Genomic DNA, 19,975 nt, shown 5'->3' with positions numbered 1-19,975 from the left:
TATATTTCTTCTTTACTTTTTCAATCAGACACATAGCGGGCAGTAGCAATATAATGTAGGTTAACTTAAGGTCAACCCACACCCACATGGGTTAGGTGGCCCGTCATGTTTGAAATGTTTTGCATATCAGATGCGTTACATTTTTTTATAGTCCAGTTATTATAACTGGACATGTTCTCCCTCACTGTTCTTTTGCAGGAGACATAATACAGACTAGTAGGACAAGATGCACGTTTCAGGCCACGACTGGGTGGTGTTGGCTCTCGCTCTGATCCAGTCTGTGCTCCATACTTCCTCTACAGTCGTTCGGGACTTCAACCATGTAGAGAGATGCAAGGACTCCCTGTACATGGGAACACCGCCGCGGGGGATCATCGAAACCAGGCTGAAAAAGATCTGCCAGCGTTATGCCGATAAACCACGTTTCGTGACCCTGTACGACCCTCTCAAACGCATACCGGTTTACTCAGCGTATACCTTCAAGAAGACGGAGGCAGACAGACGAGTGGACTACCCCTGGATGTATGAGCCACAGGTCAGACACTATTCTTTGTGTGTTTAATATAGCTAATTATATCCTATAAAAGTTCACACGAAACTACAAAATAAAGCTTAATTTTACTCTGAGAGTGTACACGTGTAAGCAAATGGACCCATATGAGTCAATTAAAACAAAGGATTTTAAATTGTTAGTTAGTTTAAGCAACAATGATGTCTTATTGTGTGCATAGATTTAGAGTGGCATTTAGGAGTGGGTCCTGCTCCAAATCATCAGTAGGTATACGGCACATCTCTAACTGCTCATGAAGAAGTTGAAAGCTCAGAACATATAAGCGGTTTTGGCTTCACTGTCATATGACCTACTGTACACATCCAAGATAACCTGTATATTTCTGTATCTTTTGCAAATATGTTCTTGTATTTCGATCCTCAGTTGGCAGAAATGGACGGGAATGGAAACATGCTCCCCTTCCCCACTGGCTACCTGCACATGAAGTTTGAGGACAGCCAGGCCGTCCTTGATGACTATTCCGATGTGGTTATATATGAGAGGGCTCACCTGAACCCAGATCAGCACCAATCTGACCCTCATGACCGTGCCGCTACCTACACCCTCACCAACGTTGTCCCAGAGGTCCGGGAGTTTAACATCGGGCCTTGGCGTGAGTACGAGGAGCGCCTGCGCGTCCGCCTCAACAACTTCTGCCGTGGCACCGCGTACATCGTCACTGGAGTCACTACCACTGGCAACATGATCCGCCGGAACAACCAAGACCGCGTGGCCATCCCAGAAGACATATGGTCAGCCTACTGCTGCACCGAATATGACCGCAACTCACCGCACAACGTTCGCATCCGCTTCCCCTCCTACGCTGCCTTGGCCAAAAATGCCAAGGAGAGCAACAAAGTTCACGAGATGACGGTCCAAGAGCTGGAGATGATTCTGAAGAGCCGGATGGATGTGGATCAGAGCCTTCAGATCTTCTATGACAACTGTATTTCTCCCTCGCCCCTTCCTCTGTACCTCTTCCACACAATCTGAGAGCTCCCCAATTCTGTGTTCACGTTTCATTCTGCTTGCTTCAATGTTAGTTCATGTTAGTTATACCAGTGGTTCTCGAAGTGGGAGCCGTGGATCCTTGAAATTAAAAGGTTATACTCTAGGCCAGTGAGGTCCTGAAACAACATACCGTATTTGTTGTTGTTATTGTGAAGCTGTATGGCTTATGCTATAGTACTTCCTGTAGCTGACCCGGGTTTGAATCCAATCTGAGGTGCTTTAGAACATGTCATCCTCTGTGTCCCGCCTTTCCTGTCTCTCAGCTATATACTATCACTATCGGGAATAAAGCAGAGATTCTCCAGTGCAAGAAGTATATTCCTTTAAATAAAATATGTGTTTGTGTTCCTTAATATACTATGCACTCAACTGTGATTTTCATAACGGATTTACAAAATGTGTTCTCAAAGTTTAGTTTTTGTTTGCAGAGGTGTATACTGTATACTTTGTGCTGTGTCTTCATTTCATCATTAGACAAATATGTGAGAAAAGATAATAGCCATAAGCAAATACAGTATATGGTCGCCTAATCCTGCACCATCATTTATCTACACTTTATTTAAATAAAGTTTTGGTTGCAGACTGCAGTAGTAAACTCTCTCTCTCTCTCTCTCTCTCTCTCTCTCTCTCTCTCTCTGGAATTGAGGAATTTACACAGCCCTAGTCTACACCAGTCTTTGCTTCGGGCTATTACATTTTTTTAAATCAAATTGATAAATCTATTTCTGTATACTATGATGATTTCATAAAAGTTCATAAAGGGTACCTCTATAATTGTACAAATTGTAGAAGATTGTTTAAAAAAATAAAGAAAAATCTAATAGCCCTATCCAACACGATAGTATCAAAGGATTTGTACAGTTTACTCAGGGTTGTTGCAGCCAGATACCGGTAGTGAGATTTATCATGAATTCCACTTTGGCAGCAGAACTTAGAAGAATTGTCCTTCACCTTCACAGACATTCCTACTATATCCATGAGATCACAAGCCATTGGAAGGGGGTGTTGTTGGCACAGTGCCCTGGGTTTTGCTTGTAGATTGCTATCTTGAGCATTATGCAACAGTTGTAGACTGCATAAATTAAACAGGGCTGACATTCTTTCTTTCTGACTTTCACTGCCCTCTAGTGACAAAGCATTACTGCATGTCCTCTGCACAACAATGGGGCAGCCCACCTTCGGATATATATATATATATATATATGAGAACAAAAAAAACATTGCATGGATGCACATGGGACGTATCCTCAGTGATGTATCCCAAGGTCATCGGGATTTCGGGTCTTGCAACATCATACCCCTCACTCTGGTGACCCAGCCGGGGTGATCAAGTCCCAACTTAGGTGAGTAGCTCCCCACGATCAGTCCCATTAGGGAAAGACCAGGGCCACACAGTACGCTGCTCCCAGCACCAGACACTTCATATATATATATATATATAACAGATAGCTTCTCATGCACATCCAGGTGGAGGAGGTGCTGTTAGGCAAGGTATAAATGCAGGCCAAAGAGAACTTCCCCAGGGAAAGGAAGGGACCGCACACTCCAGAGACTCAGGACATGATAATTTATGCTTCATTTTTTATTGCACGGCGCGTTTCGCCGTTTGGCTTCGTCAGGTGCTTGCATGTCCTTTCCCTGGGGAAGTTCTCTTTGGTCTGCATATATATATATATATATATATACATAAACACACACACACACACACACACACACACACACACACACACACACAGTCACACACACACACACACACACACACACACACACGATCATAGTGTCTGAGCAAATGACATACAGTAGTGTCTATTGTTGTCCTACACAAACATAAAATTCCTGTTGACAATGAATGAAGATTTTTTACGCCATGTGTGAGCAAATAGGCATAGTGTCTATTTAGCGCCCCTCACTTCACATGGGTCCATTTGCGTTTGAGAGAACAAAACTTCATAATGAGAATATCTTGCTTCCAAGAATGTGTGGAACAAATATCAGAATCACTGCATATTTATATTTCTTTCGTCTCGAATGTGAATGTCAAAAAAAGATTTATCTCATTTTATTTTGCACATCTTGTTCACTTAGCTTGCATTCTGTGTTGGAATATCCTTTTAGAAATTCTACACAGTAAACGTTTCAACATAACATCTGCATTACAGATACAGCTATCACAGCCACACGCTGCATAGCAAAATATGAACTGGAATATTTATGTTGCAAATCACATTATTCTCAGAGGTAATGGAGCGTGGAGGTGAGAGTGGATCTGAAAGCAAATAAAAGAAACCTGTTCCTGTCCAGGCCTTAGATGCTTCTTTACATTTAGGCCATGGCTCAATGGTCCAGGCACCTTGGCTCACCTTTCCGCGGGTTCGACTCCTGATCCCGACGGCCTTTACTGCATGTCTTCCCCCCCATCTCTCTCCCCATTTCCTGTCAGCCTACTGTCTGTCACTCCATAAAAAATAAATAAAATAAAGGTTAAAGCCACAAAAAAACATAACAAAAAAAATGGTGGTCTGAAATATCAGCCCTATAAATCTATGTATTTCCCATGTGCAATTACAACATTTAATATGCTATAATGAATTGAAAACATATCTTACTTGAAGACAGACGGGAGTGGCACGCCTGAGGTTATGGATGTGGAGTTGATGATGCTAGTAATGCATGGGAGTAGATTGGTGAAAGATTGAGGAGGGGATGTGGTCTAGACTAGAGGACAGGTCATCAGTCTGGTGGATGACACCAATTCCAGGACATCAGTAGGACAGAGGAGAGAAGGAAGGCGTGATATGTTGGGGTTAGAGTTAAGTGCTTTAGATGATTGATTAGTGGAAAGATGGGAGAAAGAGCTTCTGATGATGACATCATCACCTTATCAAGGTAGGTGAGTGATGGGTTAGTGAGGGGGTCAAAGGAGGGAGGAGAAGGTGCTTCCTTGGGTAGAGGCAGGAGACTGAATCTGAAAAGTGCAATAGAAAAGAGGACTTATCAGTGGAAATTGAGAGGCAGCAGTCAGAGAAAAGTGAGTGAGAGAGGTCATAGGATTGGTCCACTTCCTTTCAGCTGCCCTGAGACATGTTCACTCAACTCTGAGGGTTTTGGATAACCAAGAAGCTTGACTTGGAAGAGAGGGGGCTGTGACGGTCAAAGGCAGTTTAGAAAAAGGGGGAGGTTGCAGACTCAGTTGAGAGGGAGGGAAGAGAGGAGAGGATACAAGACAATACAAGTCAAGACATGAGGAGGGGTTTTAGAGACCGTAGGTTCCATCAGTAGGTTTAAATGGGAGAGTGAAAAGATATTGAGAAGGTTACAAAGTGCTGGTCATGTACATGAAGCAGAGTAACAGAGAGGTTAGATGAAGAGAAGACAAGGAGATAAGATTAGACATAAGATAATAAGTAACGTGAAGATATGTACTTGTCTGTGCAGGGTGTAGGTTGAAATCACCCAGTAAAATGAGGCGTTCAGAGAGGGAGCTGATCGAGTATGGTATTCGGCTATTCAACAGCATCCCCATGTGGACCTGGGAGGGGGGAGGAGAGACAGGTTATGTAACTGAAAGAGCATGGCATTGTGGAAAGTGAAATACATGTATGAGTATAGGAGGCACATATAAATTCCACTTGGGATATGTAAGTAAACCTGTAGGGTTTTGAGAGGGTGGCAGGTGTAGCAGTGATCAGGGTTACTCAAGGGCGAGGAATTTCAGAGACTGGAGGGAGGCATGGGCTGAAATAAATGCCGCTTTCTGGACTCCTGATTGGCAGTTCCACAGTCCTCCTTCCACAAGGATGTAATGATTGGTTGACCTAGATGAGCTGAAGAGATTTCTGTGACAAGGAACTTTGTGCATGGGACACAGAAGAGGAAAGTACAGGAATAGTGATACATCATTTTGTAGCAATAGAAAAAAATTCAAACAATGTGACAGGCCTTCCTCATGGATTCCCATAGCTCTGTTCCATAGCCCGGCATTAGGGCTATGGACCAGAGCTAGGATTCCCACAGACTTGTCTTCGTGTGATGAGGCTGAGCTGTCGCTGGAGAGAATTTGGCAGAATAGGATCCCAATAGAGGGTATGCGCATGCATAAAGTGAATTGGAAATCGAGTGGCAAAGTGAGTTTAATGTCGTTTATAACGTTGTTTAATGCAATCAGATAGGACTTTTCTGTTTGGATGTATGGGCCAGAAAAGTAGGTTTTTGGCCACTCAGTATATGGCAGTATAACCATTGGTGGCAGGCACTTTACCTGTGCCAACCGGACAACCCTTGAGCCAATTATTTCTCAACTCCCCCCCTGTATCAAATACAAACATGGACATGCATGAAAATAATTAAAAAATAATTAATATTTGTTTAAGAATATCCTTTTTAATGTTTTCCAGTTCAGATACACAACATACAGTGTGTAATAATAGCCTCTATTTGAAATAGAAATATTATCTTTCATTCTTTCAAACCATGTCGTTCATTACGCTCTCTCACAGTATCTTGAGCTTCAAGCAGATTACTGAGTCAGACTAAATGAAAAGAGATTGACAAACAGGTGCAAGCCGTTATTTTTCCTTTCCACCATAAAAAATTGGAATAAGAAGATATTTGGATTCTTTGTAATGTTTAGTTTTTTGTTTGGTTATTTATTAATGTGTTTTTGTTTTTTATTTTTAAAGACCATAAGCCAACATTAAATTTGTAGTGTAAATATGTAAACATGGCGTGTGTGCTTCCATATTGTGTTGGCTGTCCCAACAACTGTTAACCAGGAAAAAAGAAAGTAATGTATTTATCCTAAAAGCTTGTTTGTGCAACTAAAGCTGAAAAACCCCCAAAACATAACCACTTAAACATTGTACTGTACAGTATATACTATGATGTACGTCAAATAGTGAAAATGTTACGCTGTGACATGTAAGCTGCTATTTTCACCAAATCTTAAGTCTATTTTCGCTGCATCCATTTTTGACTAGTGTTCACCTATTTTGGCATTTTGTCCATAATAGGGATGCTAGGTTTCATGTGCATGTTGTTTAAATAAGAGTGTTTATGGGAAATATGATTGTAAAATATATTAGCAACACAACTACAAAATATAGAAATAAGTGCAAAGAACAGTGGGTAATACTGTACGTTAACGCTCAAGACAATGTGAGATATTGACAACTGTTCCCTTCATCATTGCCACTACTGAGACTTGTCTTGTGGTTTGCGTTGAGCACATAGCTCTAATCATGGTTGTCTCGTTGTTTTATTTTTCCCCTCCACTGCAGCTCTTGAATCTTTGGCTATGTAACCAATGCGAAAGGACTCTTTTCAGTCAAAAGCTGCCTTCATGATTGATGTGGTGGTTCCAAATGTGTGTGTCTTGCTTGAGAGTCATTAGAGAGTCAAGTAGAGCTGTATGCATTCATCCTTCATCATATCTGGGCCTTGAGCCATTAGCTTTCTTCTTTATATTAATGATGACCGTATAACCATGCTGTGATTTTCAACATACAGTAGCTTGCATTAACAGGTCATTCATGTATGATAGTAAATGTCTGCATGTGCCCATAAACTTGTTGGAATTTGACCTTGAAATCTATAGGAAAACGAGAATCAAACATACACGTAAGTGCTAAAAATCAGTCTAAACTTGCACCTGTTGTCACAAAGAAAAGATTTGGCCAATCACTCAAAGCAAACAATAAACATAATATTTACAAATTTCAGTTTGTTCTCTTATGCTTAAAAAATGTACAGTTTGTTTCATGTATGATTTCCCCCTCCCCCCCCCCATCCCTTTTAGCTCTCCAGTCCAGCCAGAGGGATGGCAGTCCGGGTCCAGTGTGTTACCATCCAAAGTGGACAGGATAGAGAACGCGTTAAGAAGGAAATGAATCCCACTGGCCTCGGTTTCCTGGGATATGGTATTGTGTTTTTTTGTCAATTTTTTTTTATTGTTTTTTTTTTTTTGGGTTGTATATTTTTTTTCCCCCCCTCTTTACATTGTCAGATCACTGTCTGTCAAGGAGCTATTCCAGCATCACTACTGGTACAGTGTCAGTCCTAATGTCCCCTTTGTACCCGTTTCTTGATAAGTGTCCAGACAGAGGCTGACCCGTCTCTGCGTTCAATTGTGCGAAGGTCTGAAACGTGCGTACAAAGGCTTTCTCACCTTTGACCATCTTCAGTCTATCTTACCGTTGACCCTTTTTCTCCCAGAAGGGAGGATGTCGAAACAACAAAAAGAGCCCACAAAAAGAGTAAAAGTGTCAGTTCAGTCTTCCAACATTTGAAGTGTGGTGATTAATGTCGCTCAAAAGACTTGACCCTTTTTTTTAGGGAGAGTAAAATTCTACTCGTATCTTCTTTTTTTTAAACCAGACAATTCTGGTAGACTATTCATGTCAAGTAGTATTTCTTTTCCCACAACTAAAAAGTGCTGTTTTTCAGGTGTGATTGAGATGACATGTGCAAACTTCACAGATTAAAACAAAAACAATTTAACTGAGAAGAAAAATAGGGAGAGAGTAATAATGAGTTTTACACTATAGTGGGTAAGTGTTGGTGCAACCTCAAGGCTAATTTATACTTCATCACACATCGCCCTTAAACACAAACGAAGAATAAATTAGCCTTTAGAGTCAGGGGATGAAAAACAGTAAAACAGAAATATTTACCCTCCTTGTTACAGTATAATCATAGCTGTATGCCATTTTCATTTCTTAATACCCATTTTTAATTACAGTACCACAAAGTGCAGGTGAGATAAAAAATAAATATATGTAAACTAAAAACAAATCCAGAAAACAAGGCAAACCGTGAAAATCAATATTGAGGGGAAAAGTAAATCCACTCCTCTGCCCGCAAACGCACACACACACGCACACGCACACACACACACACACGCACACGCACACACACGCACACGCACACACACGCACACACACACACACACACACACACACACACAAAACATCATGCAAATTCCCAGATAGCAAACTAAATACTGTTAATATGCTCTCTTTTTACAAGGATATATTACATTTGAATTCCCTCTCAGAAGAGACAAGCCACAGTGCAACACTGAGTGTTTAGGGAGAGAAAAAAAGGAAAAATGGGGTGGAGATCAGAAAGAAAATTACCCTGATTATCAGACTGAAGCTGCGTCCTGTGTGAAGCTTCAGTCCACTCAGAGAGTGGGCGGGGTCTATGGGATGGATCCAGGCTAGAAAGAAAACATGAAAGGGTTGGCACTTTATGATGGAAATTCTTTTTGTAAGATAGAGTCAGGATGGGTCCCTCTAGGCGGTCCAGTGAACCTCCAGTGAGAGAGGAACTTTATCACAGTACTTGGCACCAAGATTGCTGGTAAAAACGAGATATCAGAATATCACTTTTTGTTTTTCATTCATATCATTACAATTTATCAATAATAACACATCATTTACATTTATGTTTAGTATTTTTTTTCTCTTCTGTATAAAAGACCCCAGATAGGAAAAAAGGAGTCTAGAAGTATTTGCGAGAAAGAGGAGAGATGTGGAGATGGAAATGACATGGGATTAGGTAAAACAAAAGAAAGTTAAATGAAAAGGAGCTACATGAATTGACAGTGAGAAAGAGAGAAAGGGAGACAGAGAGAGAATAAACCAACAAATTGATGGACAAGTTTAGAGCATGTGTGGCAGATCTGGAGTGGCTTATAATCGACAGCCTGGATTCCAGGCTCCCACAGACTGTGTATGATTCAGTCATTTTCTGTACAGCCCAACAGTTTAGCCCCAATCTGGAAATGTTTTAAGCATATCAGTTATGGATATACAGATTTCTTTTCTAAAGGTAGGGTACTGACAGACAAGAATGTCAGCTCACAAATGTTCATACCCAATCATTACAAAAAAAAAAGAAAGAAAAAGTTAACAAGACAAACCTTGTTTAAACTCCTGTCCAACAATGTCAGTTCATAGTTCAGTCAATATACTGTATCTTCAATCCAATAATTCACAACATAAAGACAATATTGTAGGTTGATAGTAGCTCAGCAGGAGTTTCCACACTCCGATTCCAGGTTGGGCCTTTAAAGCTGCATACAGTATAGCGTGTCCAGAAAATGGAATCATCTAGAACCTTCTGTTTGGGCATGTGTTGACTCCGGACATGACTCCTACTTACTGATTAGAACCTTCTGTTTGGGCATGTGTTGACTCCGGACATGACTCCTACTAGAACCTTCTGTTTGGGCATGTGTTGACTCCGGACATGACTCCTACTTACTGATTAGAACCTTCTGTTTGGGCATGTGTTGACTCCGGACATGACTCCTACTAGAACCTTCTGTTTGGGCATGTGTTGACTCCGGACATGACTCCTACTTACTGATTAGAACCTTCTGTTTGGGCATGTGTTGACTCCGGACATGACTCTAGAACCTTCTGTTTGGGCATGTGTTGACTCCGGACATGACTCTAGAACCTTCTGTTTGGGCATGTGTTGACTCCGGACATGCCTCTAGAACCTTCTGTTTGGGCATGTGTTGACTCTGGACATGACTCTAGAACCTTCTGTTTGGGCATGTGTTGACTCCGGACATGACTCTAGAACCTTCTGTTTGGGCATGTGTTGACTCCGGACATGACTCCTACTAGAACCTTCTGTTTGGGCATGTGTTGACTCCGGACATGACTCCTACTTACTGACGCATGAACATGAAATGTGTATTCCATGATAACATAGCTTCACAATGTCACAAGTGCGTTCTAAACAACCAAGCTGCAAATAAGTTGCCTTCATGATTGCAATTAGCAAGCTCTTCTTCAAAAGAGCGCGACAAGCTTAAAGCTGTATTAGTGTCTCATCTCGACACCTGGTTTCGAAAGCGCTATAGTGGTGCAAAGGAGAGTCTTGTGATGACTTTGATGGTTTGGCAGGGAGGTTTCTTTTATCAATCCTATTCACAATTACATTTTAGAGGTATTTTAATGACTAGACTTTTATAAACTGCAGCTTTAAGGGCCATAGCACAGCTCATGTGAGAAATTGAGGACTTCATGAGAAATGACAACAAATTATAATTGTAAATAAAATAAAATAAGATATAGGTATAATGAAGAACAGAGGTGGTAATACTGAGATAGAAGGTTAGGAAAGAAGGGCAGCAGTTTGTGTGGTGCATCTCTGTCTTGTCCTATACACGGGTGGTGGAGTGTTGGTGTGGCAGAGCATTGTTGCTGTGGCTGGACACAGGGGTGGTGGAGGGGGCAGGTACAGGGGGGTAAGTGTTGAAGGGGTGGAGAGGCTGCATCCCGCTGATGGTGCTCGGGAGCATGGCCGTCATCAGTGGTACGTCCTCCGGCGCGCGCCGCAGTGCCAGGGTGTAGTCGGGCGGGCACACGGGTGGCCGCAGGGGGTCCAGGTCACAGAGGACGCCGCGTGAAGGGAGCGGTGTGCCGTGATCAAGCTCCACCCTCTGCTGTTTGATCTGCAGCGACATGAGCTCCTCCTCTTGGCTCAGCACCAGGTCGTTGTGTGGCGAGTTCCCCATGACTCCCATGCCGACGCCCATGCCCATGCCCATGCCCATGGTGTTGCCGCGCTGTGGGGAGAGGCGGCGGTGGCGTCTCTGCAGGAATTCCTGGCGTTTGTCTCGTTTGTAGTAGAGCGCTGCAAACGCCAGCACATTCAGGAAGAGGAGCGAGGCTCCCACGGCCACTGTCGCGCTCAGCTCAGTGGAATAGTCCCTGGTCTCCTCAGGGAAAGGAGAGTAGCGGGGCCGCTCGGAACCATAGGGGTCCAATTCAGGCGGCGCATACGTCGCAGCGACGGGGTGTCGAGTCGTGGAGCGGGTGCCAGTGCCGGTATTAGGCTTCCAGCGTGGCCCACCAGGCGGCAGGCGGGTAGTCTTGGAGTTATAGTACTCCTCATTGAGGTGGTGCAGGTGTGGTACTAGCTCCAGCCAGAAGGCTACCTTGTTGGCCCGGTAGTTGTCTCTGACACGAGGCTTCAGACCAATATGGAGATACTGCTTGTCTTTAGAACTGAACTTGGTCCAGATTACTTCCTCAAAGCGGTTAGGCTTGGTGTGAACGAACTTGGTGTCCTGAGGAACTGGCAGGTTAGGATCCCTGGAAGAGAGAAAAATATTCTGTAAAGATAACCACTTACTGTATATGGACAAAGATATATCGTCCGGGCGCGTGTATGAAATCCCATCCCATACCAGAGGTTTGCGACTATTCCTTAAGCATCCTACATGTATTAGTGTCCTACAATAGAACCCCTATGTCATTGCATGCACTTTCAATTGCTTCCTCTCCTCTCGTCTTTCTCTCTCACACACACACACACACACACACACACACACACACACACACAACTTTAAAAGCGCTCAATATTTCAACAACCAAACATTGTTCTTGACATCTGTGATGTACTGACCCCGTCTTGGCGAAGTTGGTCCAGTAGGTCATGACCACGGCGCTGAGCATCACGTCGTTCTTTGAGAAGTTACACGGGAACAGGTCGGTCGCTCCCACCATGGGAACCCCGAACACGTAGGGGAGCTCGTCTCCGTGGGCGGCGTCTGCCCACTCCGGCCGGGCCTCCGTCTGGCAGTGGTGGTGGAAGGTGTAGAAGTAAACGGGGGACTGGAACTCGGCGTGCAGCTTGGCCGTGGCCACGGCCGGCGCCACCCACTGGTGGTCCGTGAACAGCGCCAGCAGCGTCTTCCTGCGCATGTCCGTGTTGTCTCTGTCCGCCCAGTCTGTGTACATGAACTTTATGGTCTCCCTGAGGATGTTTTTACCTAGGATGGAGAAGAGAGGTGACTTTATATATAACTTTATGGTCTCCCTGAGGATGTTTTTAACTTTTTACCTAGGATGGAGAAGAGAGGTGACTTTATATATAACTTTATGGTCTCCCTGAGGATGTTTTTACCTAGGATGGAGAAGAGAGGTGACTTTATATATAACTTTATGGTCTCCCTGAGGATGTTTTTACCTAGGATGGAGAAGAGAGGTGACTTTATATATAACTTTATGGTCTCCCTGAGGATGGTTTTACCTAGGATGGAGAAGAGAGGTGACTTTATATATAACTTTATGGTCTCCCTGAGGATGTTTTTACCTAGGATGGAGAAGAGAGGTGACTTTATATATAACTTTATGGTCTCCCTGAGGATGGTTTTACCTAGGATGGAGAAGAGAGGTGACTTTATATATAACTTTATGGTCTCCCTGAGGATGGTTTTACCTAGGATGGAGAAGAGAGGTGACTTTATATATAACTTTATGGTCTCCCTGAGGATGTTTTTACCTAGGATGGAGAAGAGAGGTGACTTTATATACCATGATGGTAGATTAAAGGTAAGGTACGTGATTATTGTCTGGTTAAAATAAAAAGGTTTTTCGTTAAAAGGTTAACCCAATCCGTGCTTTTTCCTCTCGTGAAAAGGTATTAAGGTCACCTGAGCCATCCACGAGAAACACGAGATTTGAGCGTAGTGCAGGCCTTTATGCCTTAAAGACTTAAAGGACTTTAAGGCATAAAGGCAAAACATGAACCAAGGTTCATGTTTTAGGTTGTTATTAGAGAAGTAAAAACATGGCATTTTATTATTTTTATTATTTACTATAGGCCTACTAGAGAAATTGCATCTGGCCTCAAAAGATCACAGGATCTACTGAATGTGAAGAGGGAGGTGACAAGGGAGGGAGGGGACAAACCTCCAAACATATTGAGCCTACAACACAGTACGGAATCCTCTATATAGTACATTCACATTCACAGATCCCATCATCTTTTATTTTATTTATTTTTATATTTTTTATCCCACGATTTTGTAACCCATTTTTCACCCCTGTGTCAATTATTTAATGTGATCCTGGGCTCTACACACCCTCCGTCAACCTAGTCCCCATATATGGGGGACATGGGGAGAGCAACGGACTTGAACTCATGCTTCCTTCAAGCTTCAAGTGTCCAAGTCGCTCCTTTACACCTGACAGGGGGAAGTTTCCCTGGTTGGATGTAGCGCGTGGAAGGAACATGTTATTCCAACGAGTTCCTTTCCCCTACATCAGACGCCCGGGCTGGCCAGGGGGAGGCAGTTTAGAGACCAGGATTACTGCATGTTTTTTGTGAGGATACCTACCCTAGGGGACACGGTATCCCACAGCACCCACAGCGTCCCGAGCGGGAATCGAACCCAGCCCGTCATCTTTTAAAGCCAGATGTAATTTCCTGGGGTCTAGTAGGACTATAGTACATACTAAAGAAGAAATTTAATTTAATTGTTACATAAATTGCTGTAGTAACTTGTAAATGTGCTAATGTAATCACATATTGTTTTGCCAACTTCTGACTCATTCTGACCATCAGGAGATCCATACAGATTGTCCACGAAGTTGGAGATTGTGTAGTCGAACGACGCTGCTGAGATACCGTCCTCTCCTTCGCTGTCATCCACAAACTTTAGCCCCTCTCCCTGGTTGACACCCAGCAAAATATCATAGTTCAGAAACTCCCCCTGGTGGCAAAAAGCACACGCGCACGCGCACGCACACGCACACGCACACGCACACACACACACACACACACACACACACACACACACACACACACACACACACACACACACACACACACACACACACACACACACACACACACACACACACACACACACATTAATAGGCCATGTCTGAACGTTGACCTAGCTGCCAGGTATATTGTTTAGCGACGCATGCTTGGTATTGTAGTTCAATTTCTTAGTTTAGTTTCTTGGCACTCAAATTCCTTGACCACTTATCCAAATGTTCATGGCACTTAGTCTGACCTTGTACTTAGTAAGTCTCTATTAAATGTGTCATCTAAATGTCTACATTGTAAATTGCCACTGTGAGATGGATGGATGGCACATTAGAGCCGTGCATTTGATGACACCAAGCCAAGCCAGACCCTGGGCTGACCTGCTGCATGAGCATCTCTGGGTCGTCTGGGACCACGTCTCCGTCCACTACAGGTCCAAAGGCCACGTGGTAACGGGCAGGCTGTATATCCTGGTCCACCAGCTCCCTGAAGCTCTTCCTTCTTAGGCAGTCCACCAGCTCAGCCATGTCCCCCAGCCTGCAGCCCACCTTCTTGGCCAGGATCTTGGTGTACGGAAGGGGCCGGTAGTTGACTGACCAACTGGAGATGGCAGAGCCACTCTGGGCAATGGCCCTCTGGAACAGACCTACAAACAACAAATAGGTGTTGAATAAAGAATGCTAAATGGTCAAAAAAGTCCTATTACTGTAGCATGAGTCAATTAGATTTAACCAAAACTCTTGTTTCTTCCAATGTGGTCACGGACGGCCCTCCAGTTAGTGCAGCATCCTGGCATTCTTCATAGCCAGCACTCACACAGAGGATGGGTGGGTGTTGTCCAGAAATGTTTGCGAGTGTTGTCCAAGCATTCATTTTGTTTATGTGGTTTGGGGGCTTCAGCACCCAGTAGGGTGAAAAATGCATTGCTGATACCTTACTGCTGCATAATTACATACCGTATCGCGCCTTCATACAAAGCGCTTTCACAATGCTACACATTACATTCACCCATTCATTTCACACACTGATGACGCAGGCAGCCATGCAGCACAATCAACCTGCTTGTCTAGAGCAGTTAGGGATTCAGTGTCCTTGCTCCACGACACGATGTCATGAGAAGCAGGAATCGAACTGGGAACATTATTCCGATTCACAGACAAGTGCTCTCTAGCCTGAGCCGTTGTTGCCCCCATGGAATATGGATAGAGCATTGTTTCCACAAACAGCATATGATCTCTCCCCGTCTAGTTTATAGCTCGTGTTTTTTCTGCTCCTGACACACTTTTTTTCCCCAGAGTGAGTGCCTTAAATAATGTATGTGTTGGAGGAGGAGTATTACATATGGAGGGAGCTGTGTTCCAGATACCACGCTGCTTTCTAAAGCCCGGAAATCGTTGAAAACACCAGTGTTGTATATGAAACAGAACTGCAGTGGAAAAACAACAGCGACTAAAACGGTGACATCTCCGCAACATGGCATTGGCTGTTTACACCAACTAGGGAGCTCGGTGACTGTGTCTTGGATGAGGAGGAAATGAGAGAGAATGACAAATACAACGAGGGAGAGAGAATGAGAGAGAGACACACACCGCTGTACTGTTGTGAAAAGTGGCTTGTTGTTCCTCTGTTTTCATCTGCAGATTCTGTCATTAATAATCCCCCCCCCCCCCCCACACACACACACACAAACACACACACACACACTCGCATATCTTACATGAGCCCCTCCCCTGCTTCTCTCCCTGTGAAATCAATTAAGAATCCTCTGAGCTGCAGGCTGAGCTCCACTCTTCATCTCGTCTCTTTCCTGCTAACCGACATCCATATTTACAGATCTCATTAAAGGCCTGTCCTAACCCTATACCACACGCACATACATATCCGTACTGACACATTCTTGCAAGTATTGGTTAAAACAGCTGTTACCGCGTACATAATTTACCATCCACTTCAGCATAATCATGGAACCCTTCTATCTGCATTAGATCATCATCATCAATGAATTAATGAAACCGACAGTGCCCCAATGGGCTTTACAATTCTCCTCGTCAAACAAACGCACAAGACAACTTTCCATAACATCACAGCTCCATGTAACTTATATTCAGAAATGTTAACTATATGTTATGTTACAGTATGTCTGTACACCAGATTAGAAGAGACACCAGCACAGCAATATACCAGCGTTCAGACAATGACATTGTTTGTACATGGTAGGGAGTCGGGACAAGATAGTAAACAAATTTCACCCCCTGGCCACCATCATTACCTGATGATAAACATGACATACCGTCTACTCAAAACAGTGCTGGCTCATCTACTGACAACACGTATAATGCTGTAATGCTGGAAGTACCCTCACTAAAAAGTAAAAACGCCGGGACAACGCTCCACACGTCCCAAACTCTTCTCCCTTCTGGCTCCATATATGTATAGTTTCATTATATAGATATTCCACTGTTACTTTCTTAGCTTATGCATGTTTCATGATAAATGCTTTTTTTGTTCTTGCTTAATGTAAATCGCTCTGGATTAAGAGCGTCTGCTAAATGCCTAAATTGTAAATTGTAAATTGTATGACATCCAAAAAAGTCACAACTTGTTAACTTAGTGTTAAACATCATGTGGATATACTGCATTACACAGGATTAACAGGTTACATTTTCGGTGAGTTTCAGAGCTCAAATCTAGTGACATTCTTGAATTATCATATCTACAATCACGTGCTGCTGATGATGTCCTTTCTTACTTTACATAACCCTTGTAGGAGCGAGCATGGAGGAGCCAGGACAGATCAGAATAAAGACCTGAGATGCAGCCACATTGGAGCACGGCCGATCAGCGAATCGGTAGAGCCATAGAGAATTGTTTGTTTGTGAAGGCAAGAACTCGCTGCACAGAGACAATGTTAAGAAACCTGGCTTCCCCTATATGTGTTTATTCTTCCGAGTTATCTTCTGCTTTCGTGTCAACCCTTTCACGGTCAGGGAGTAGCAGGATTGACGACCACAGTGACGCCAACAAACCAACCAGCTGTCCAAGGGAAAGAGTGGACACGGCTAACCAAAGCACGTTGCATCACCAACAGCCGAGCGAAAAATGTCAAAGCTAAGAGTTTAAGAGCATATTAAATTTCAAGCCAATCTGTGAACACTATAAGACCATAGACAGGATAATAAGGACAAAAGTATTAAACAATAGCCTAGGTTATGGATTAGCATCCAACATGGCCTATTTTAATACTCTGTATCACAGTGTCACATGAAAGACACTGTTTATGTGTGTCTTGAGTCATTGTGGCGTCCTGCCTATACTGTATATGGGCATATGGGGTTTGTTTATGGTTATGTGTGACCGTAGTGGTTGTGGCCGAGGTCGGTTTATGGTTATGTGTGACCGTAGTGGTTGTGGCCGAGGTCGGTTTATGGTTATGTCAGAGTGACGTGGCCGAGGTCCGCCCACCGGATGGCCGCCCCGCCCTCCCATTATCCAATTTTAATATATAGGATAGAATAATAACTATATGGATCCATTGGAACACAGGTTATTTGTTCCATTTGCTGAAAAGTAACAGATTTGGACATACGTAGTAGGTTACCACCCAACAACACGATAATTTGCATTTTGCAGTTGAACTTATGAGGTCCTGTTTGCCCTGCTGTTGGCTATGTTACGTCTATAACATGCTTGACATAAGGTACAGTATCTGGCAGTGCAAGTGTTCCTCATTCTAACTTCACTGGCTGTACTTGCTCCCTGCTTAAATAAATCATATCCCTACCGTATTTGCATAATGTGTGCAGATTTCATTAGATTATTCATAAATGTAGGCAATGCTAATAATAGTTAACCCATTCTGACCGGGAACCCATTTTGGTGTTTAGCATCATGTCATGCTTTAGCTATTGAAAAATAGCAGATCTACAAGCTCATAGCGCGCCACCGAGTGGCGCGCTACGAGCTTGTAGGTCTGCTATTTTTTGAAAAATCGAAGAACGACTGACATTTTTTTAGAATCTGATCTCAGGTCAGAATGGGTTAATCAGACCTAGTGTGTGTCCTAGTGGAAACCTCGTATGAATCTGATCTCAGGTCAGAATGGGTTAAAACATAGTTTTCAAAGACTATACCCTCGGAGTGGTGTGAGAGGATGAGGAGGTTCACGCAGGAGGCACCGGCTCCAGAGCCAAAGATAGTGATCCTTTCCGGGTCTCCCCCAAAGCTGGCGATGTTTTCGTTGAGCCAACGCAGGGCCTGGATCTGGTCCAGGAGGCCATAGTTCCCCTTAGCCGACTGGTCCCCTGTGCTCAGAAAGCCTGCACAACAGAGATAAAGAGAGAGAGAGAGAGAGAGAGAGAGAGAGAGAAAATATTAATTGTGTGCTAATGGAGAAAGGCAAACAGTAAGAGGAGAGGGCAACATGTGTGACTGAACGCAGTGTGTGACTCCACAAACAAAGACGGCATCCAGTCATTGGTAGGAATGTATAGGGCCTACCAAAATCTCCCGGAGGGGGCGTTAACATATGTGTCACGTGGTAGCGGCCGCCATTTTCGCTGGCTTTTCTGGTTTGTTTACAGTCAGCGACCATCCGTGTGCATTCTAATTTTTAAACACCAGAGGGAGTTCCACAAGCTCGTTCCTGGCGACAACACAGTGAGCCAACACCAGGATGGAAAGAAAAAACGTCGGCCTCGACATACCTTACAAGGACAAGCTGAACTTTGAGGAAAAGGAGCGTTAGTGGTGGTAGAAGATCGAAAGCATCCTCTGTCCAGTCAGTGTGTTCATAGGGGTCGAGACCGTCAATATCCTTGATTTTGTTGAGGTAACGCTCCTTTTCCTCAAAGTTCAGCTTGTCCTTGTATGGCCGCTACCACGTGACACATATGTTAACGCCCCCTCCGGGAGATTTTGGTAGGCTCTATACAGTCAACCTCAAGAGGTTTCATAGCGCAACCTGTCTTTTGTTGTGAACAGTGCACATCATGGAGGTATGAGGTGGTGCACCTCATACGGTACCTCCATACTGTATGACGCTCACAAAAAGAAGGAAAACAATACTTTAGGTAGCAGCCCCTACTAGCCCCCACTGCTGGAAACCACTTCCAGCACACAGAATTCTGTGCGGAAGACAGTAGAGACGAAGCACAAATGGTAATCGCATGCCGCTCGACTCTTAGAATGGCTGTAGGTAGAAATTTAACTGCATACATCACTACAATTATTAGAACATGCCTCTTGGCAGAGATTTGTGCTCTAATGAGCACACCCGTCTAGTACTAAAAACCTGTCTAAAAACTGTGAGAAGGACTTCCGAACTGGCCCAAAACAATGAAACATTATGAAAAAGTAAGCTCCTCAATTGTCATTCGACAGTACAAACTGTACCTTGAAGGCAAGGGAACACTAAAAAGGCTCATCAAACAAAACATGCAGCACACACAGCAACGTGTTTCAAACTCCTAGAGTTTTTCCCCAGGGCTGCCTGCTATCTAAGGTTGGACCCTAGATAAAAGGAACAGAAACAGCAGTGGTGGAAAAATTCCCTGTCTTTTTTACTTAAGTAAAAGTATCAATACTGCAATGTAGAAACACGATCCCGAGACGTTCAAAGGCCAGTGAGTCGATGTAATCCCTCCATCAGCGCCTTGGTCTGACCCGGGGTCTCCTCCCGGTGGGACGTGCATCGAGGACCTCCCTAGGGAGACGCCCGAGAGGCATCCTAACCAGATGCCCGAACCACCTAAGCTGGCTCCTTTCCAGGTGAAGGAGCAGCGGCTCTACTCTGAGTCTCTCCCGCGTGACTGAACTTCTCACCCTATCTCTAAGGGA

The 19,975-nt window shown here is 43.8% G+C and overlaps 2 protein-coding genes across 3 annotated transcripts in view; one reads left to right on the top strand and one right to left on the bottom strand.

The window, feature by feature from the left end:
* The first annotated feature begins 204 nt into the window (after positions 1-204).
* On the top strand, positions 205-2,089 carry LOC308326715 (endonuclease domain-containing 1 protein). The gene is made up of 2 exons (XM_080779711.1): positions 205-535; positions 935-2,089. Exons 1-2 carry the CDS (start codon positions 227-229, stop codon positions 1,541-1,543), a joined length of 918 nt encoding a protein of 305 aa, XP_080635837.1. The 5' UTR covers positions 205-226; the 3' UTR covers positions 1,544-2,089.
* An 8,647-nt stretch (positions 2,090-10,736) lies between these two features.
* The window catches only part of nlgn2b (neuroligin 2b), a gene marked incomplete at both ends in the record, with an annotated part of 39,420 nt that continues 30,181 nt past the window's right edge, over positions 10,737-19,975 (bottom strand). For both annotated transcript variants that reach the window (XM_080779740.1, XM_080779741.1), the window contains 5 exons: positions 10,737-11,673; positions 11,987-12,353; positions 13,925-14,078; positions 14,521-14,786; positions 18,271-18,456. In XM_080779740.1, coding sequence (XP_080635866.1) covers positions 10,737-11,673; positions 11,987-12,353; positions 13,925-14,078; positions 14,521-14,786; positions 18,271-18,456 — 1,910 coding nt within the window. The remainder of the gene's footprint in view (positions 11,674-11,986; positions 12,354-13,924; positions 14,079-14,520; positions 14,787-18,270; positions 18,457-19,975) is intronic.

Source organism: Protomyctophum bolini, assembly GCF_963924005.1.
Source record: "Protomyctophum bolini genome assembly, chromosome: 13".
Classification (NCBI taxonomy): Eukaryota; Metazoa; Chordata; class Actinopteri; order Myctophiformes; family Myctophidae; genus Protomyctophum; species Protomyctophum bolini.
This window is presented reverse-complemented; position numbering and strand designations above follow the sequence as displayed.